General features: G+C 52.8%; 1 protein-coding gene across 3 annotated transcripts in view; it reads left to right on the top strand.

Annotated features, from left to right (window-relative positions):
• Positions 1-17,678, top strand: part of TTBK1 (tau tubulin kinase 1) — a 124,308-nt gene that overhangs the window by 102,359 nt on the left and 4,271 nt on the right. For all 3 annotated transcript variants that reach the window (XM_030558143.1, XM_030558142.1, XM_030558145.1), the window contains one exon: positions 15,808-17,372. In XM_030558143.1, the coding sequence (XP_030414003.1) occupies positions 15,808-17,372 (1,565 nt within the window). The remainder of the gene's footprint in view (positions 1-15,807; positions 17,373-17,678) is intronic.

The following is a 17,678-nucleotide window of genomic DNA, read 5'->3' as shown; positions in this document are numbered from 1 at the left end:
CGCCCCACTGCCTAGCACCCAAAACACACATCTACCTCACTGGCCAGCAGCCCCCCACATACCCCCTGAGACCAACTCCCTTACACCCTGCCCCCTGGCCACACTCACCGGCCCTCCTGGGAGGTGACAGTGTCTGCCAGGCTGAGCTGGCAGCACGGCCAGGGCCGGTCCAGTGCCAGGGCAAGGAATCGCTCCGACCTCTCGGGAGTGGCGCAATTAGCCAGGCCAGCATCTGCCCCCACCCCAGCTGGGCTCCCTCAGGACCCACTTGCCTCAAGATAGGGGGACCATATGTCCCCTTTTGGCCAGGACAGTTCCTTTTTTAAGCTCTGTCCCGGCCATCCTGACTTTTTTGACAAAAACGGACATTTATCCCATTGTCACTTGGCAAGAGAAAACAAACAAATGCTCAGTTTACCAAAAAAGTCCGGTGCACCCCCTCCCCCGCAGGGCGTGGAGGAATGTGGGGGGGGGAAATGTGAGGTGTCAAGCCGCAGGGCTTGGGGAGGTCAGCCCCAGCTGTAGGTAAAATGGCACTTGGTGGGGTTAGGGGTCAGCCCCTGTCCTGGCAGTGGCATGCAGAGCTTGGGGGAGAGCCCCTGGCTGTGGTGTAGGGAGCTGTGGGGGAGGGGTCAGCCCCAGCCTCTGGCCATGGCGAGGGGAGGAAGGGTCGGGGGAAGGGGTCAGCCCCAGTCCTGGCAGTGGCATGCAGAGCTTGGGGGGGGGGGGAGAGCCCCTGGCTGTGGCATGGGGAGCTGTGAGGGAGGGATCAGCCCCAGCCTTTGGCCATTGCGAGGGGAGGAAGGGTTGGGGGGGTCAGCCCCTGGCCACGGCGCTGGGAGCTCGGTGAGGGGAGGAGGGGGTCAGTGACACGGAGCTGGGGTGGGGCTCAGCAGCTGCATTGACGTGATATACTTAAGACTCCTGTAAGGCATTTGACTTAATACTGCAGGAGAGTCTGATTAAAAAATTAATTCATAGATTGAAAACTGGCTAATGCAGCTCTCAAATGTATTTGTAAATGGGAGTCATCAATAAATTGGGGTGTTTCTCATTGGGACCCCCAGGATCTGATCTTGGCCGATGCTATTCAGTATTTTAACCAGTGATCTGGAAAAAAATATAAAATCTTTGCGGGTAAAGTGTAGAGGTGACCCAGATTGGTAGGGTGGTAAATAATGAGGAGGACAGGGCTGTCGTACCAAGCGATTGGGGTCACTTGGTAAACTGGGTGAAGTCAAACAAACATGCGCTGTAACACAGCTAAAACCAAGGCCAGGCATCGAGGTGCAAAGCGGGCAGGTCGCACCGATAGGATGGGGATGTGGATCCAGGAAAGCAGGGCCTTGACAAGGGTTTGGGAGTCCCGGCAGTTAGGCAAGTGAATGTGAGCTCCCAGTGGGAAGTTGGGGCAGAAAGTGCAAGGCGATTCTGGGGTGTATAAGCAGGAAATGCTGAGCAGGAGCCGGGAGGTGGTGTTACCTTTGCGTACAGTACCAAGGAGACCATTACTGGATTCTGTGTCCAGGTCCGGTGTCTACGTTTTTAAAATGGTGCTGGAAAAGTGGAAGAGGTTCAGAAAAGAGTTAGAAGCATTATTTGAGGTCTGAGAAATCTGCCTTGTACGAGAGAGAAGGCACTCAATCGATTTAGCTCATCGAAGACAAGGTTAAGAGGTGACAGATCACAGTCACTGAGTACCTTCCTGGAGAGATCCTGGATGGCTCGTTAATCCAGCAGATGGGCAGAATGAGATCCAATGGCTGGACACTGAAGTCAGCAAAGTTTAAACTGGAAATAAGATGCACATTGTTAACGTTTTTAATTGTTCAGCTGTAGATAATCATTGACCGGCTTACCAGGGGATGCAGGGAAAACACCAGCATTTACACTGAGATTGGATTGGGGCCGTTAAAGGACTACGGAAGTGGGGGGAAGTAACCAAAACAAGCCCTATCTGAGTGGTGTTGCACCCGTCCGTCAGGTCCCAGCGCCACCCACTCAGATTGGGTCCAGCCACCCCTCCGTCATGCCAGCAGGGGAAAGGCCTCTGCTGTTATGCCCCCCACACTTGGTCAGGGGCTACGGAGGGGCTGCCCCCCATTCATCCTTTCTGAGTTCGGGTTCTCAAAAAGGAGTGAGCATAGCCCTCCTGTTTAAAAAGTTGTGAGAAGAGGAGTGGCCCTTTGCCCGCCCCACCCGATCGCCAGCACTAGGGATTGGCTGTTGTTGTAAAGGCAGGCTGTAGCTCCACGACAAGCTAGTGGCTGGCTGCAGGAGTGGGTTAGGGTCTCTGACCTGCGCTGTACAGGAGGTCAGAGGGTGGTCAGAATGGTAGAGGCTGACTAGGCAGGTGCTAACTGGGGGGCTCGGGGTGCGGACTGGGGTTTGTTTTGTCAGATTATTATTTATTCGCGTACTCAACAAAGCACATTGAGTAGCATCGTGGGGTCCCCAATTGTAGGAGGAGAGGATTGTAGAGAGATGGCGGCTGCCAAGAATTGTCAGGTAGCTCCTTTTTCGTTTTATAGTTACAGGAATCTAAAAAATGTTCCTACCTACCATGTGAGAGTGCAGTTCCATAACATCTGCCAGATTAGCGTGTTGCAGCAGTTCTCAGACTGAGGGTCGGGACCCCAAAGTGGGTCAGGACCCATTTTAATGGGGTCACCAAGGCTGGCTTGGATTTGCTGGGGCCTGGGGCTCAAGCCCGAGTCCCACCACCTGGGCCAAAGCTGAAGCCCAAGGGACTCAGATTACAGCACCCCCTGCCTTTAAAATGTCCTTTAAACAGCTTCTCCTCTTCACTTTGGCTTTGGCCTCCCTGCCTGGGGTGGTGGGGCTCAGGCTTCGGTCCTCCCTCCTGGGGTCGTGTAGTAATTTTTGTTGTCAGAAGTGGGTTGTGGTGCAATGAAGTTTGAGAAGTTTGTTGTAATCACAGATGCAAACATTTAAATGAGCAATTGTCAAATATTAAACTTCAAACCTCAGAAAAAAGTAATTTGCAGCCAGGGTGCGTGTAAGGAGTTTGTTGTCCTAGTCAGATTTTCCCAGGTACCTGATAGCTCTCAGAATTAACTTGCTGGCTGCAGCCTCCACACCAGTGCGAGAAAACTCACTCTTTGTGAAGTCAGACTCTGGTGCCTTCTATCTGTGTGTGTTAGCAACGTTTGGGACCGGGATCCGGGGGTGCTTGTGTCCTGAATGAGCAGCGTTCTGTTATTGTTGGCCTGTGCCCCACTCTGCACAGCACGTGTTCCCTGTCACTATTTACCGCTCTTATTCAAAATAAGCCCCACTAACGTGGTGAGGCCACAGTGGGGTAGGATCCAGTGTAGATCAAATTGTATGTTATCTGCAAAACCCTCCTATCCTATAACCTGGTTTCCATGTGTGGGCTGGGCCCCTGGTTCCTTCTTTTCTGTGGCCAACACCTGTAGTCTTCCATCCCTTCATCCCATAGCAAAGAGCTGACGAGACCTTGACTTTTAACCCCTCTCTGTGAAAACGTTGCTATAAATGCTGGAGTGACGCTAATTTAAGGAGTTCTAGGCAAAGGCCTCCAATCTCCCTTCTCTATTGTCTGGATCACACCATCCTGGGTGAGTCATTGGCCCTCATTTGAGTTGGTGCATTAGTCTCCTTCAAAGACCTTATAGAGCGCAAGGGCAAGCTCTGAGCGCTGTCCCGGGAAGCTCTCTCCCAGCCCTTGCGCGCTGCCATTAGACCAGCACGGGCTCTGTGGAGCTCTGCTGTGGGGGGGGGGGGGACGTTCATCTTTGGTGGCCTGTGTCCGAAGCAGGTAAAAGCCAGCAGCCAAAGAGGCTTGGCAAGGAAAAGAATATCAGCCCTTCACCCGTTTGTGGTGCTTCCGCCCGCCCCCCTTTGTAGTCGTCTTCTGCCCAGGCTGCGTAGTGTATAAAGTAGGGGCTCTGCTGCTTTCATCCCTTGCCCAAGTCCCTTTTAGCTGCACGGCTGACAGGGTGCAGGAGAGGGGCCTGTTATGGTAGAGAGGTGAATGGCCCCCCCATACACACACACACCACGAGTGTCTCTCACTCTGTCAGCCTTCCCTGCCCGTGGGGTAGGACCAAACGACATGATGATGTCCGAGGCTGCTGCCGGGGTGGGGGGGAGCACAGCTCCCCCGAGCCACTTCACTGCTTTGCTTACACTGTCCACACACTGCAGTGATGCTGCAGCTGCAGGGTGATGGCGTTCCTGCCACTGAGCTGATTTGAAGGCCTATTAATAATCCTCCTCATTTCAAAGGGCGCTCAGTTGTGACAGCTCCCATATGGGAAACAAAACTAAAGCTCCAGGCGGTGTTTGCTGTGTGCTTCAAACCAACCACACCACTTCATGCAAAGGGTTCCCTGGGGGCAGTGCCCGACTCCGTTCCTCTGCGCTGCCAGGTGCTGGTCGCCTCGAGGATTTGATCTATCCATTGTCTTTGGTTGCACAGAGCAGGTGTCTGGCAGGACATGGCGGTGGCAGTTGCCCGCTCTGAGAGCCGAGGGCCTTGGTTTCAGAGCTGAGGTTTTCTAGTTAGACTAGGGGCAAGAAGTGACCCTCGGCACTTTAGCCTTTTCTCCATTGCACAGGTTTCCTAAGGGAATCAGGGTGCAGAGACTGGGGCACTGCGCTTTTCAGACAGTTTGTAGCAGAGCAAAGGGGAACTGGAGAGCTCTTCCTGTCTGATTGACAGGTAGTTCTCAGAGCTCCAGAGAGAAATTGGAAATCTTTCATTTCTCTGAGCTTTAAAAAGCCGATTTCAGAGTTTATTCAATAATGTTATAGTGTTTTACCTTTCAGTAGCACACCCCATCCCAAATGATCCCAAAGCACTTTCCAAAGTGTATAGATATGTAATAGGAATCTCTTCTCCTCCCATTTAAATGCCTTCATCCCAGGAGATCCTGACCTAAGAAAGAATTTGACACGGCAGGGAGAATTTCAGGAGGCAGAGTGTAATTACCCGAGTTGGAAGAAACTAGGCTGGGACACTGGGGCTAATACCTGGACTATCCCAAAAAGCATCCTGGGGTTTCACTGGTCGCAAGAGGTCAGGATCGCTGGTGTGTGTCTCACACAGAAATGCTCTACCTGAATCCAGAGCCATGATCCTGGGGAAAGGAATGAGTGAAAGAAGAAGTCATTTCTATTTTAGATTCTTTGATGTTAAACAGCTGAATAATAAATAGGCTACCCACCAGCATCTTTGAAACTAGCACTGAAATCAATGCCAGGTCTTTTCCCCCTGCATCATCACTTTCTGACGTGCTTCCTCTACATGTTGTTAGCACTTAGTTCACTTTGACATGTGTGTTCTGTGTTTAAGCGCTCCGTGGTGGCACAAGAGTACTCTAGCAAGGATAGGGTAGGGTGTCTATTGCTCATGAACATGGCCTGGGGAGGAGATCTGTCACGTAAAGTCATTTGGTCCAGTGAAACTGGCATCTCTTCAGTGGAATAGGTGGAATCTCGGCACTCCCCGGCCACATGAGCAGTACTGTGTTAAGACTGTATTAACCTGTAATGCTTTTTCTGCTAGATAATATGAGGTGTAGTGGAGGGCCTTGACCTACCCCAATCAGATCTTTGCCTTGAGCTGAGGCACTTTCTATGGAGTTTGCACTGCATAGCTGAGAGGCCTCTTCTCCTAGTGCATTCAAGGTGGACATCTCTTCGGTGGTCAATGAGTCAATGGAGATAATTGCTGGCCAAACTCTAGCATTGCTCAGGGGGAAGAGACAGAGCTGCCTGCCAGAGTATGTCTACACTGCAAGAAAAACCTGCAGCTGCCAGTCTCAGGGCCTGAGTTAGCTGCCCCGGGTTCATGCAGTGGGCCTGAAAATGGCCGTGTGGATGTTGCTGCTCGGGCTAGAGCCCAGGCTCGGGGCCCAGGCAGGAATGTCTACTCTGCTATATTTAGCCCTGTAGCATGAGCCCGATCAGCTGCCCCGGTCTGAGACTTGCCGCAGCAGGAGTGGGGTTTTTGCGATGCAGATGTGCCTTGAGAGGCTTGCTGATAAAAGTGGGGTTGGGTTTTCTCCTGGACAAGGTCTGAAGCCCTGAAAATCCCTAAACGCCTCTTTCTGTTTCTAGTAAACAAACAACCCCACATACTTCTCAACTTGAAAACATGGGTTGCCTTTCTTCCTAGCTTGGCTGCCCTCCATCTGCCCTCCCTCCACACACGGATAGGCGGGTACGTCCGGGTCACTGGAGAGGCTGGCCAATATAAGCCAAATATGCCCCCCTTTTCTCACCCTTGCCCCCATGGTGACAGTGGAGTTTTTTGCTGGAGCTTCCATTGCTGATTGTGTGACAGTTCTGCAGGTGTGTCTATGAGCCCTGCCAGGAGTGTGATGGGCCAGGTTTATCACAGAGGCATAGCACGGGCTCGCTGCTCTGGCTGTGCAAGTGGGCCTGTGTCCATCAATGCAAGTACCCCAAGGGCTATTGCAAAGGAGAACCTCAGTGAAACAAAGGGCCGTACCCTTGTCGTGTCTGGTTTGAGTGGATGATCTGGCCCTACGTGTGGATGCAGATTAGAGCAAAGGGCCTGGCGCTAGTCCATCCCTGTTTCAGGGCAGTGTCTCATAGCACGTTTATGTTTCCATTCACCTGCAGCTGTTCTCCAGTGACAGAATGCTGCGGTGAGGAGGGCCCTGCTGCCACTTGTGGCCGCTTGGGGTTGAGTCCATGAGAATGTTTTTTGTGCACTGTTCAGTTATTATATGCAAAGGCTGATCGGTGTGCCAGTTCCTCCCCTTGCTGCATTCTCGTACCATGTGCTCTTCGTCTGGGTCACTGTAACGTAGAGATCTGCACTGGCAGTTCCTCATGACAGCACAAAGATTCATTTATAGGAAATGTTTCTAACTCTCACCGGATGTATTGAAATTCCTCCTTTGTACCACAAAAAACATTGTGGGAAGTGATCTTACAATGAATGTACATTTTTTAACAAGCTGCTAAACCACGTAAGGTGGGAGTGAAACTAACCTCCATGCTACATTCACCTGCATGTATCTGAACATTCAGAGAGAAACTCGCTCTGTGTTGGGAGGTTTTATTTTTTCAGTATGCAAAAGGCGTTTCATGTTGGCTCCTGTCACCCAGCGAACTTGGCTTATATCTTCCTTACAAGAACTCCCAGAGCTTCCTCATCAGCAGCTTCATCACAAGCACAGGCAGGTGATAGGCCAACATGAAACACGCTCATTGCAAAAGCTGTTCCATGCTCCCAGGTGAATAACGGGGGTGCTCATGGGATGCCTGCCCCTTCAGCTTGGTCCTTCCTGAGAAAACCACGTCAGGCTCCTGCCCAGTGCTGCTAATTTACATGGGCTCTTGCTACTTAGGGAAGAGATTGGCTTTGCAGGCTTTTTTCTTCATCCTCTTCCTTGCTGCTATCAAGTTGCTTTCGAAATTGGAGACTGGAACACGTTTGGCATCGTTTTCCTTCCACTTTGCTTGCCGTTTCCCAGGTCTGTTGTGGATAGTGAAAACAGCCCTTCCCCGTCGGTGCATCTCCTCAAGCAGACTCTCCCGGGGATGGTAATCGCAGGAGAAGTAGGGAGTTCTGTGGCAGGGGCATTGGCATGTCTTCACAGGTCTAGCACGTCTTGCCAAGGGGTGTGAGGCAAACACGAAGAATGCACACAGTGAGAAGCTGGGCACACAGCTAGCATAGCGATAGGTGTGGCATATGCACCTCTAAAGATCAATAGGAGGACAGAGTAGCTTCCAGTGGTCAGACACTGGGAACGGAGATCATCTCCATGAGACCAGTGCTGCCGAACCTTGGAATAACAGGCGTCTGCAGACCAGCGTAGCAGTCCTACGGGATTGTATTCAGTGAGGGCACCTGCTCCATGTTACCTCCGGGGGCAGCTGGCTTGGAAGGAAAGCTGCTTCAGGCACTCAGATTTTAGCTTTCCCCCTCGCTGTAGTAAATTCTGCCAAGTCTCCCAGTCGCCAATGAGCTCAGTCACTGCTGGCAGAGAATAATGTCACTTCCAGGATATGCTGAGGCCCCGACAGTTGAAAGCTGTTATTGGGAAGATTGGACTAAAAATCTTGCTGTCTATTTGCTATCTGCATTCCTCAGGACTAAGGCCTCTTCCCGTTCCCAAAGCAGAGCTTTGAGTCATTTTGGGAACTTGCTTTCTGTTCTTGGACCTTCCAGCTCTCATGAAAAAACTCAGGGACCAGCATATCCTTCCTTTGCATTATCTCCCACAGCCAATGGCTCATTGTTGTGCTTCTGTCGCTGCTATGCCAGATCAAGTCCAAATCATACATTCACTGCAAGCCAGCTAAGGTGCAGGGGTGTGTCTCTGTAGTTGTTGTTTCTGTTTCAAGCAGACAGAATTCGATGGTGCCGATGTACTTATGGCATGGAGTTAGCCTGGACACAGCTGTGCTGAGTGTGGGGGAGCTTCCTGGTTTGCTGGGGAAAGTTCAGTTTGGGGGTCTGGTTCTTGAGAGAGTCCCCTTTGTGCAACCCTCCAGGTTAGTGTCTTCTGGGAAGCACATGCATCTGACAGCAGGTCTCGCCTGTCATTGGATTCAAAGTCACTCTGGAAGCCCATTGCAGCGGGTGAACTGCCTGCTGTAGCTTAAAAGGTAATGAGGGACTGGTTTGGAAGGACCAAGTTGTCTGAAGGGGTCCAGAGCTTGTTTTTCCCTGAGCCTTTTTATTCTTCCTGTGTCTAATCCCTTTAGAGCCTAAAGTAAACCCCTCAGCCTTTTGTACTGCAATAACACTGTATTATACGCTTGCACTATTCTCCTGGGCAGACCAAGCATGCAAGAAACAATTGAAAGCTTTTTTTCAGAAGAAAAGCACTGTATTATTGTGTATATAGAGATCCCGAGAGAGAATTTGAATTCTAACTCCTGTATAAAAGCATGCACTGAATACCTGTATGTAGAACACGCTGTAAATGCTGCCGAGTACTGTAAGATCCTACACTTGAAACCACAACAAATGAGCAACTTCATCTAAAAAACAAAGCAGAAGCTGTGCAATGGATTCTGTGCCTTTTTTAAATCCATGTATGTTAGTCCAGACAATCGGAAAAAGCTTGTATACTACCAAAACCTTATTAAAGAATCAAAGGCACAACCCTGGTGACAGTGTTTTCTTTCACCCCTTCTCCTTTAAATCTGTTGGAAGATCCTTCTGTGATGTGTCATGCTGACTGTTAGTAGGGTGACCAGACGTCCCGATTTTATAGGGACAGTCCCAATTTTGGGGGCTTTTTCTTTATATAGGCTCCCACTACCCCCACCCCTGTCCCGATTTTTCACATTTGCCCTCTGGTCACCCTAACTGTTAGCAACAAGTGGAGAGCTCAGTTGTTAGACAGACAGGGCTTACCCCTTTTCAAGAGCTTCTCTGTGAACCCCGGGTAAGCTGGGCTGGATTGTCACTCAGCTGAGTTCACTCTTTTCCCAGGAGGCACAAATGAAAAGACCTCTGGTTTCCAGGGATGCAGTGCTGACAGTCGTTCGTGTTGCTGGTGCGGCAGAGTTGTCGGTGCTGCTAGTGCAGCTGTTCTCGGAGGTCCGGTGCTAGCTGCACAAGCAGAGAATGCAGACTGCTGATTCAGCAGACCTCGAGTTACTTATCGAGAGAGACCACAGGCTCGGTTCGATGGCAAAGGTGCTCGGCCATCTGTACTGTCTCTTGGGAGTTTGTTTACGTAGTTACGTGGGGTGTTCTTGTTCCATTCTCGCAGGTCAGGAATGTGCTTATCTCGTTAGCTAATACCTAGTGTGTTACTGTGCTGCCAAGGCCAGGCCTTCTTTGGTTCACCTGTCAGCTCTGCCTGGGGCTCCGGCAAGGCCTTCACCCGCTTTTGGTTCATGTTTAACTAGTGAGCTAGGGCTGTGAACATCTCCCCACTCCAGGAGCTCGCCAGCCAGAAATGTCAGAGGCAGCCAGTGTTTCATTCAGATTTGCGATCAATTCTCAGCAGGCCCGAGGGAATCAGGATTGTCAACCTTCAGCTGATAACCTCAGGCAGTCTTGCCATGACGTGAAGAGTTTGGAGAAGACAAGTCCGAGATTCTGCTCCCAGTACTATGGGGAAGGTGTGCTTACCTACCAGCCCAGGGGCTGAGTTCTAATCCCACTCCTTTCCTGATGGCTGCAAATACCTTCTCTACTTCCTCACCTGTACTGTGAGCCAAGGTGTCACTGCTGCCTTGGCGAGGTAACAATCGTCACCAAGACGACATGTGAGAATTCGCACCAAGTCACGGCAGATAGAGCTGGGCGTAGATCCAAGGTCTCTACTCTGACAGCGCATCCCTCAGCTCTTGGTTTACCGCTCAGGGGACATTCCCCTCGTGTATGGCAGGGACAGTTTCTCTCACACATAATGAATATTTTTACCAGCAGTGCAGGAATGTGCCACTGACCTGCACAAAGCATGTGTTCCGTGCTGGAAGTGTGACAGTTGGCAGGTCAGCTGGACACTGTGTGTTGTATCTCCCCTGTAAGATCTGGTCTGCAGAGGACAGGAGCGTTCTTTTCCTCTGGCTAGCGGCTCCTAGCCTATAGCTGAAGTGGCTGCGGTCTGTCCTATAAAGCTGCAGGCTGTGGATTCAGAACCTGGGCCGGAGGGTTGATACAAAGCTCCATTGTGTTGGCATGGGTTAAACAAGTTCCTAACTTGGCATGTTTCTCTGAAAGACTGTGTATCAATGTGTATGAGACTTGGTTGCTCTATTAGAGAACCAGGTTCTGTCCCAGCTCTGTATAGAGACCTCTTGTAAGCTCCGCTACCTGTGAAAGGGGCAAATGCTAAATCATCCCCAAGCTGGAGGCTGTGATAAGCCATCAGGGACAGAGCTGGGGCTGGAACGTGTGGGCTCAAGGCTTGCAGTGCATTGTGGGAGTTGATCCGTCTGATTTTGCCTCCCCGGGATTGCTCGAAGGCTGGAAGTTTTTGGACCATCGTGAGATTGCCTGCAGCTGGGGGCTGTGTCACTTGTGACTTTGTTGTGCACAGTGTGTGTCTGGGCAGTGAGGGGAGCAAGGGGTTACCCAGATCTATGGCTTTACACTGTATTTCCTGGATTTGTCGAGCTTTGAGTCCCTTAACAGCCTGATCTGTCCCTTGCAAAGTGTTTCTTCAAGATTGAATTCCCCGTGGTTTCCAATGGTTTAAATCAAAGAGACTGAAAGGAGGGTATGGCCTGCAGCCCCAGGGAGACTCAGCCAGGCTTCTGGCATGGAGTATCTCCCCCACGCTGAATCTCCTGGCATGGGGAGCTTTCTGGAGCTCAGCAGAGGCAGGAGGAGGCATAACAGAGACAGATCTGCACCCTGGCAATCCTGTACTGCCCAGAGGGACTCTGGCAGTAGGGGGCACAAGCCAGGGTAGCTTTTGGGCTGCTCTAATCTATGTCTGGGGCTGATCCATCCTCCTTCGGCCCCAGCAGCAAGAAGGTAAAAAGCCTCCCCTCCTAGTCCCAGTTCTGAGCCCCCTCTTACCCCCAACATACTGTAGAAAATCCAGACCCTTTCAGTTCATCACCCTTCTTTGCCGTGGAGACCTGGGCTCCCTGGCTCAGGTGCCTCCAGGCTGCTGTGCTGTGTGTGGGCTCTGAGAAGTCTGCCTTTTGCCCAGAAGGGTTCTGATAAAAGTGAGACTCCCCAGGCTGAAAATCTGGAAGAAGGGATTTTTGGAAACACTGTAACACAACAGCTACTGTTGGAATCAGAAGCGTCCTTGAAAATTCAAACAAGCTCAGATTTCTCGTTCCAAGTAGTTTTTCTCAAAACAAAAAGATTGCAATGGTCCCACTGAAACAGAGCTGAAAAATTGCAGTGGTCCCATTGAAAGGAATCTTTGGTGCAATCTCTGGCCTGGTCTGCACTTAAAAGTGAGCTTGACATAGCTACATTGATCAGGAGTGTGAAAAACCCTGTCTCTGGCAACAACCCCCCCCCCCAGTGTAGACACAGCTGTGGGGATGGAAGACAGTTTCCCTCATCGTAGCTCCAGTCACTTGGGGAGCGGCTCTAGGCTGTGTCTATTCTACAGGGTTATGCCAGCATAGCTACGCTGGTATTTGGTATAGTCATGGTAGTGTAGACGTACTCTTAACCACAGAGCTGCCACCAGCACCTCTCGCATATAGCAGTCTGCCGCCCTAGATCTCAAAGGGCTTTGCAAAGGTGGGTCAGTATCATTAGTCCTGCTCTCTAGCCGGGGGGGAGTGAGGAGAAATGCATCACAGGCAGATGCAGGATTAGAAGCCAGGTCTTGGTCCTGCGCCATGGTCTGGGCTTGCTATCATGACCGAGTTAACACATGCTGTTCCTGACTCCGCTCACAGCTGAGTTCCACGGTGCGTTCGGCCCAGGCAGGGGCGCTGGAACACTTTGAATAGTGGGGATGCTGAAAGCCAGTCCCCTTGCCTTGTCCGCCCCTGCCCAGCGCTAGGGCCGTGTCTCCAGGAGGGGGAGGGATCCGCACAGGCGTGACAGGGCCAAGGCTGCAGCCACAGCTGCAGGCATGCATGGGGCCAGCAGCGAGGACCCTGGGCGTGGGGGGGGGCAGTGCAGCCCCGTGTCAAACCTGGTGCTGCTGCGGCTCCCCCCGCACCCCTAGTTCCTGCGCCTATGAGCCCAGATTGGCTTCAGGGGTGGGTTAGAGCTTGAGTGCTGCTTTCACACAGGCTGAAACCACCTGGCTTTGCAGTGAGGATGCAGGTGAACTGACTCTAGTGCTAGTAATCCTCCAGTGCCTTCCCACCATCCCCCGGGTGCCTAGGCAGACAGAGGCACTCTCCAACAATTCACTGGGAGAGAACTGCAGCTGTCACGGGATTGCTCCTGAAAGTCCTAGCACCACACCCAGGGGAGCACGGCACCAGTGCGGACCCCGGTCACTTGGGTGGGGCTTTGCAGTGTGGGTGCTCGGCTAACCTGGCTGCTCAGAGCTGGGGGCCAAACACCCAAGTTAACCCTGCAGTGAAGAGACCCCCTCAGACCACGATTCCTTTGGGATGGCTTTCTTTTACCAAGTCCAGGGAGTGTGAGTAACACAGGTAAGGACATGGGTGTGCTGAAAGGATGTCTTACCACGCTGTCCCTGCAACCGATTCTCTTTGGTCCAGGTTTGCTGGCAGCTGATGCTGAGCGCCGTTTCTTTTGGCCCAGTTCTCTCGCTGTCAGATATTTGCACTTCTTGGGGTTCCCTGCAACAGGCATTTGAAAGGGCAAGCCAGGAAAACACACACAGCCGGAGGCCACCCAGAACTGTGAGGAACACAAGGTAATGGTGAGCTGGACGTAGAAGGTTTCATAACCCAGCCTAGCAGTCAGTTATCGCAGGGGTGGGGAGTCAGGAGGGGCGTGAGCCGCATGTCCAGGGTAAGAGGAAGGTCCCAGTCCGGAGAGGACACCACCCATACGGTGTGGTGTGACTGCAGGCTACATGTGCAGCCAGACCCACAAGGAAACAGGTTAAACGAAAGGGCTGCAGCATGGCTCCGCAAAAGCAAGGTCGAAACTTCGAAGAGAGGGAAGGAATTGTTATTTTTCGTGCTGTCGTAGCACCTTGAAATCCAGATCCGGGTCACCCGAGGGCTTCTTATCCCAGGGAGGGGTGTAACGAACAGCAGGAAGGAGCTGATGGCGAGCGTGGAGCGGAAGGAAGCTGCAGTGGGAACGTGGGCTGATACAGGCCAGCGGCAGGCATGGCTAGATGGGGCCGAGCGTTTTTTAAGTACAAAGGTGATGTGATATTAGATACTAGCAGAGAATGAGAGAAATAACAGGAATCGGGACCTGCGGCTGAGGAGAGGGGCTAATGCTGCCCAGCAGAAGAATGAGCTAGAGCATTAATATCCAGCCCCATCCCTGGTCCCACTGCAGTGGGGCAGGTTGCACAGGTCCCATGGTGGGTAGAGCACTGGGGGATTGCAATAATCCCTCCGGCCCATACAGGAGCAGCTCCAGAGAGGTTCACCCAGCTCCCTTCGACCAGAAGGCTGGTGACCATGGTGCAGGCCTGAGAGCAAAGGCAGAGGTTTAAAGAGGCAACTGTGGGTTCGTCCAGCCAATGACAGGGAAGTGGATGATCATCCGCCACCACCACCACCCACCCCCAGTTCAGAGGAAATGGAACAGGGCTGGAGCAGGAGGACCTCCATGGAGATGTTGCTTTTACCAGTGTCTCTTCTCTGTGGGGAACCCAACGCCCTGGGCAAGCTGCTGGGGCTCCTGCACCGAAGGCCTAAGGCACAGCCCCACCGAGTCGCTGGAAAGAGCCCCGGGGCATGCTGTTTGCACTGCAGACTCTGTGCTTAGCAAGTGAATGGAATGCAGCCTTGGGCCACAGAGCCGGCCTAGACACACGTCTGCAGGAGGTGCTCAGGCAGAACAGCTGTCTGGATACGTCGCCTTGTGCAGTATGTCCAGTTCACCAGCCGAGGCTGATCTGACTAAGTGGGGATGCGACAGGGAGAGGGAGACGGGTCCGCACGCAAAGGTGTGCGCTAGAGTCATGCTGCAATTGGACCAGCCGGCAGAGCCTGGGGCCTGGGAAATAAAGCAGAAGTGAACCAGAGAGTCCAGAGGGCTCTGGCGGTGCCCAGCCGCACCGTAGCCTACACCACAGAAAAGAGGCCAGGCCAGAGCAGAGGAGGTAGAATGGGGGGGAAAGGAGGAGGCAAAGTCAAAAGAGACATGAGGCCAAAGCTTTTCCTGGGTAACAAAAATGGACATTGTTGAGAGGCAACACCCAGGATGTGCTGGAGAAGGAGCTTCACATGGCCGTGCTTCCCTGCGGTCTGGAACCAACTCGGAGTCTGCATCTGATGTCTCAGGTGCACAAAAGGGTGAAGGGTGTTGACATTCAAGGCACGTTATTCTGTGCAGAGCTGCTGCCTGTTTGCCGATTCCCAGTGCAGCTCGGCAAGGAATTTGAGATCGGATTGTTCAAGTCAACAGCTGTCTGGACCCTTGTCCCTGTAAAGCAGCCAGAAGAGATCCTTGACTCTAGCTTGCTGAATGCAGCTGGGTGCTGCAGGCTCTTTCCAATGATTTAAACCAGGGTGTGTCAAAAAAAAAAAATCAAAGCTTAAACAGCAAAGCCCTCAGGGAGTGTTAATAGTAAAATCTGGAAGACACTTGATGTGTCAGCCTTCACTAATTGCTGATCATTTTAGGGAGGGACTGGGGAAGGGAGGAGGGGGAGCCCATGGTGGGGGAGGACTAGGAGTCACTGATGGGAAGGGGACACAGATAAGACAGCCAGGGAAGGGGGAGGGGAGGTTGGGGATGGAAAAGCAAAAGGCCACAACAGTGGGGCCCTAACTGAGCGGTGCTGAGTGCGACAATAAGGTGCTGAACACAGATAATAACGAAGATTACTCTGGAGAGGCCATATTCTCCCTTTGCTCTTTGTGCAAACCTCACGTTGGAACAGGGGGTCGGGGACAAGGGGGTGTCCTCTATGGAATGAAGGGGGGATGCGGTGCTAAATTGATACCAGGCTGTCATTCAGCCTGGGAGGCAGCCCGGCTGTAGGACGAGTTGAATGCCTTGGGTGACACTGACCGGCAGGTGTACAGGAGACTGCCTGATGACAAGGAAATGGCTTTGGAGGGTTGCTTTGCCTCTCGCCAGTGCCCTGCGCTAGGGAAGGCTGGTTCATGGGCATGAAGACAGACATGTCACGTGACCCTTCCCGCCGTGGTTGGTGTTGTGACATTGTGCCCATGCTCTTGTGGATACTAAGTGTTTTCTTTTTTACGTCTATCTTGTTCCAGGTGTTTACACTGAACTCTTTTGAAATGAATAGTGTGCCCAAGGCGGTGCCTTTAAATTTGCCTTATCAAGACTTTAAACGGGATGTGTCAGACTCTAGGGAAAAGCCTAGGATCCTCCAGCGGATAAAGAAGGTTGACTTCTCAAATATTGTCTTGACCGCTCCTTGTAAACTGCCGGAGCCCCATCTGGAACTGAATGGGGAGTGTGAGGAGGACGAGGACGAGGAGGACGAAGAGGAGGAGGAAGCTGGTTATCTGGGAGAAGAGATTGACATGCACAGTAGCTCCAGCAGCGACATGAGTCAGAAAAGCACAGAGCGCAGTCAGGAAGGGGCACCATCCACTCTGCTGGCTGATGATCAGAAAGAGTCCAAGGGCCGCGCTTCCATGGCCGATGGTGATTTAGAACTGGAGGAAGGCTCCAAAACGCTGGTGTTGTTTTCACCGGGTGACATGAAGAAGTCTCCACTCACCACCGACTTGGCGCCAGATGTCGATCTGGGGACACTTGCTGCTTTAACGCCTCAGAGCGAGAGGCCCCAGCCCCTGGGCAGCCAGCTGGATGTGTCGGAGCCCGGGACCCTGTCCTCCATCCTGAAGTCTGAACCAAAGCCTCCAGCAGCGGTTTCCACGACGTCCTCCCCCTTTACCAAAGTCGAGCGCACGTTTGTTCATATTGCTGAGAAGACCCATCTGAATGTCATGTCTTCTGGAAGCCAGCTGGTGAGGCACGAGGAGTACTGCCCTCCCGGCCAGCTGGAGGAGATCATCCTTGAGGAGGCCCGGGAGGAGAACCTGGGGCTGGTAGAAAATGGGAGTGCGAATTCTGGTTTAGAAGGGGGAGAAATGGAAAGCTGCGCGCTCTCGGTCAATCACATCGAAATCTCCTCGGAGATGGCAGGGGAGCCGCTGACGCTTCCCAACGGCGTGGCCCAGTCCCCGGAGGAGAGGCTGGAGCTTAAAGGCAAAGCCGTGCTGGCACTGGATTTGGAAGAAACTGGCCGGCTGGTTTCAGGAGAGCCTAGCTTAGAAAAGACCATTCTGGCGACTGAGCACCTTACGCAAGCCGAGGCTCTCCTGGGAACAACGACGCAGGGCCCGAGAAAGCCTCTGAGTGCCAGATACAGAAGCTGGATTCCCATCTTGTTCTCTGAGGAGGACACCGGCTCAGACCTGTCGGCCTCGCTGTCGGCCAAAGAGAGGCTTCACAAGAGGGCCAAGCAGCCTGACTTGGTTCGCCTAGTGATGGAGAGAAGGCAAAGCTGCCGCCTCAGACTGGCCTCGAGGGCCTCCTCCTCAGCCTCCTCCAGCGACGAGCAGAGACGTGCCTCAGAGACCCTCTCGGCCACCGGCTCAGAGGAGGACACCCATGACTCAGACGACTCCGTCCCGAGGAGGATGGGGGAGGGGAAGGTATTCCACCGGGGAAGAGAAGGGAAAACTTTAAGCACAAAGAGCAGAATCCCTCGGCCCATCGTGCCTGCGAGGACGTTGCCGGCAGCTGTGAAGTTCAGGAGCCCAGCAGCACCAAACAGCTCGATGCTCGATGCAGCTCTCACCGCCAGGTCAGTCACCAGCATGGCTCTTGCTCCTCACCGTGCAGGTCTCCCATCGCCCATTCCCTCGGCCTGCCTCTGGGTTCCCCCCCCCCCACAACACCCCATTCCCTCAGCCTGGCCGTGGGGTCCCCCCCCCACAACACCCCATTCTCTCGGCCTGGCTATGGGGTTCCCCCCCCAGCACCCCATACCCACAGCCTGGCCATGGGGTCTCCATCACCAGCCACCCCATTTGCTCAGCCTGGCCATGGGTGCACTCCACCAGCCCCCAGTTTGCTCAGCCTGGCCATGGGTGCACCCCACCAGCCCCCA

Source organism: Gopherus evgoodei, chromosome 3, assembly GCF_007399415.2.
Source record: "Gopherus evgoodei ecotype Sinaloan lineage chromosome 3, rGopEvg1_v1.p, whole genome shotgun sequence".
Lineage (NCBI taxonomy): Eukaryota > Metazoa > Chordata > Testudines > Testudinidae > Gopherus > Gopherus evgoodei.
Note: the sequence above shows the minus strand (reverse complement) of the source record. Positions and strands in the feature narration are given on the sequence as shown.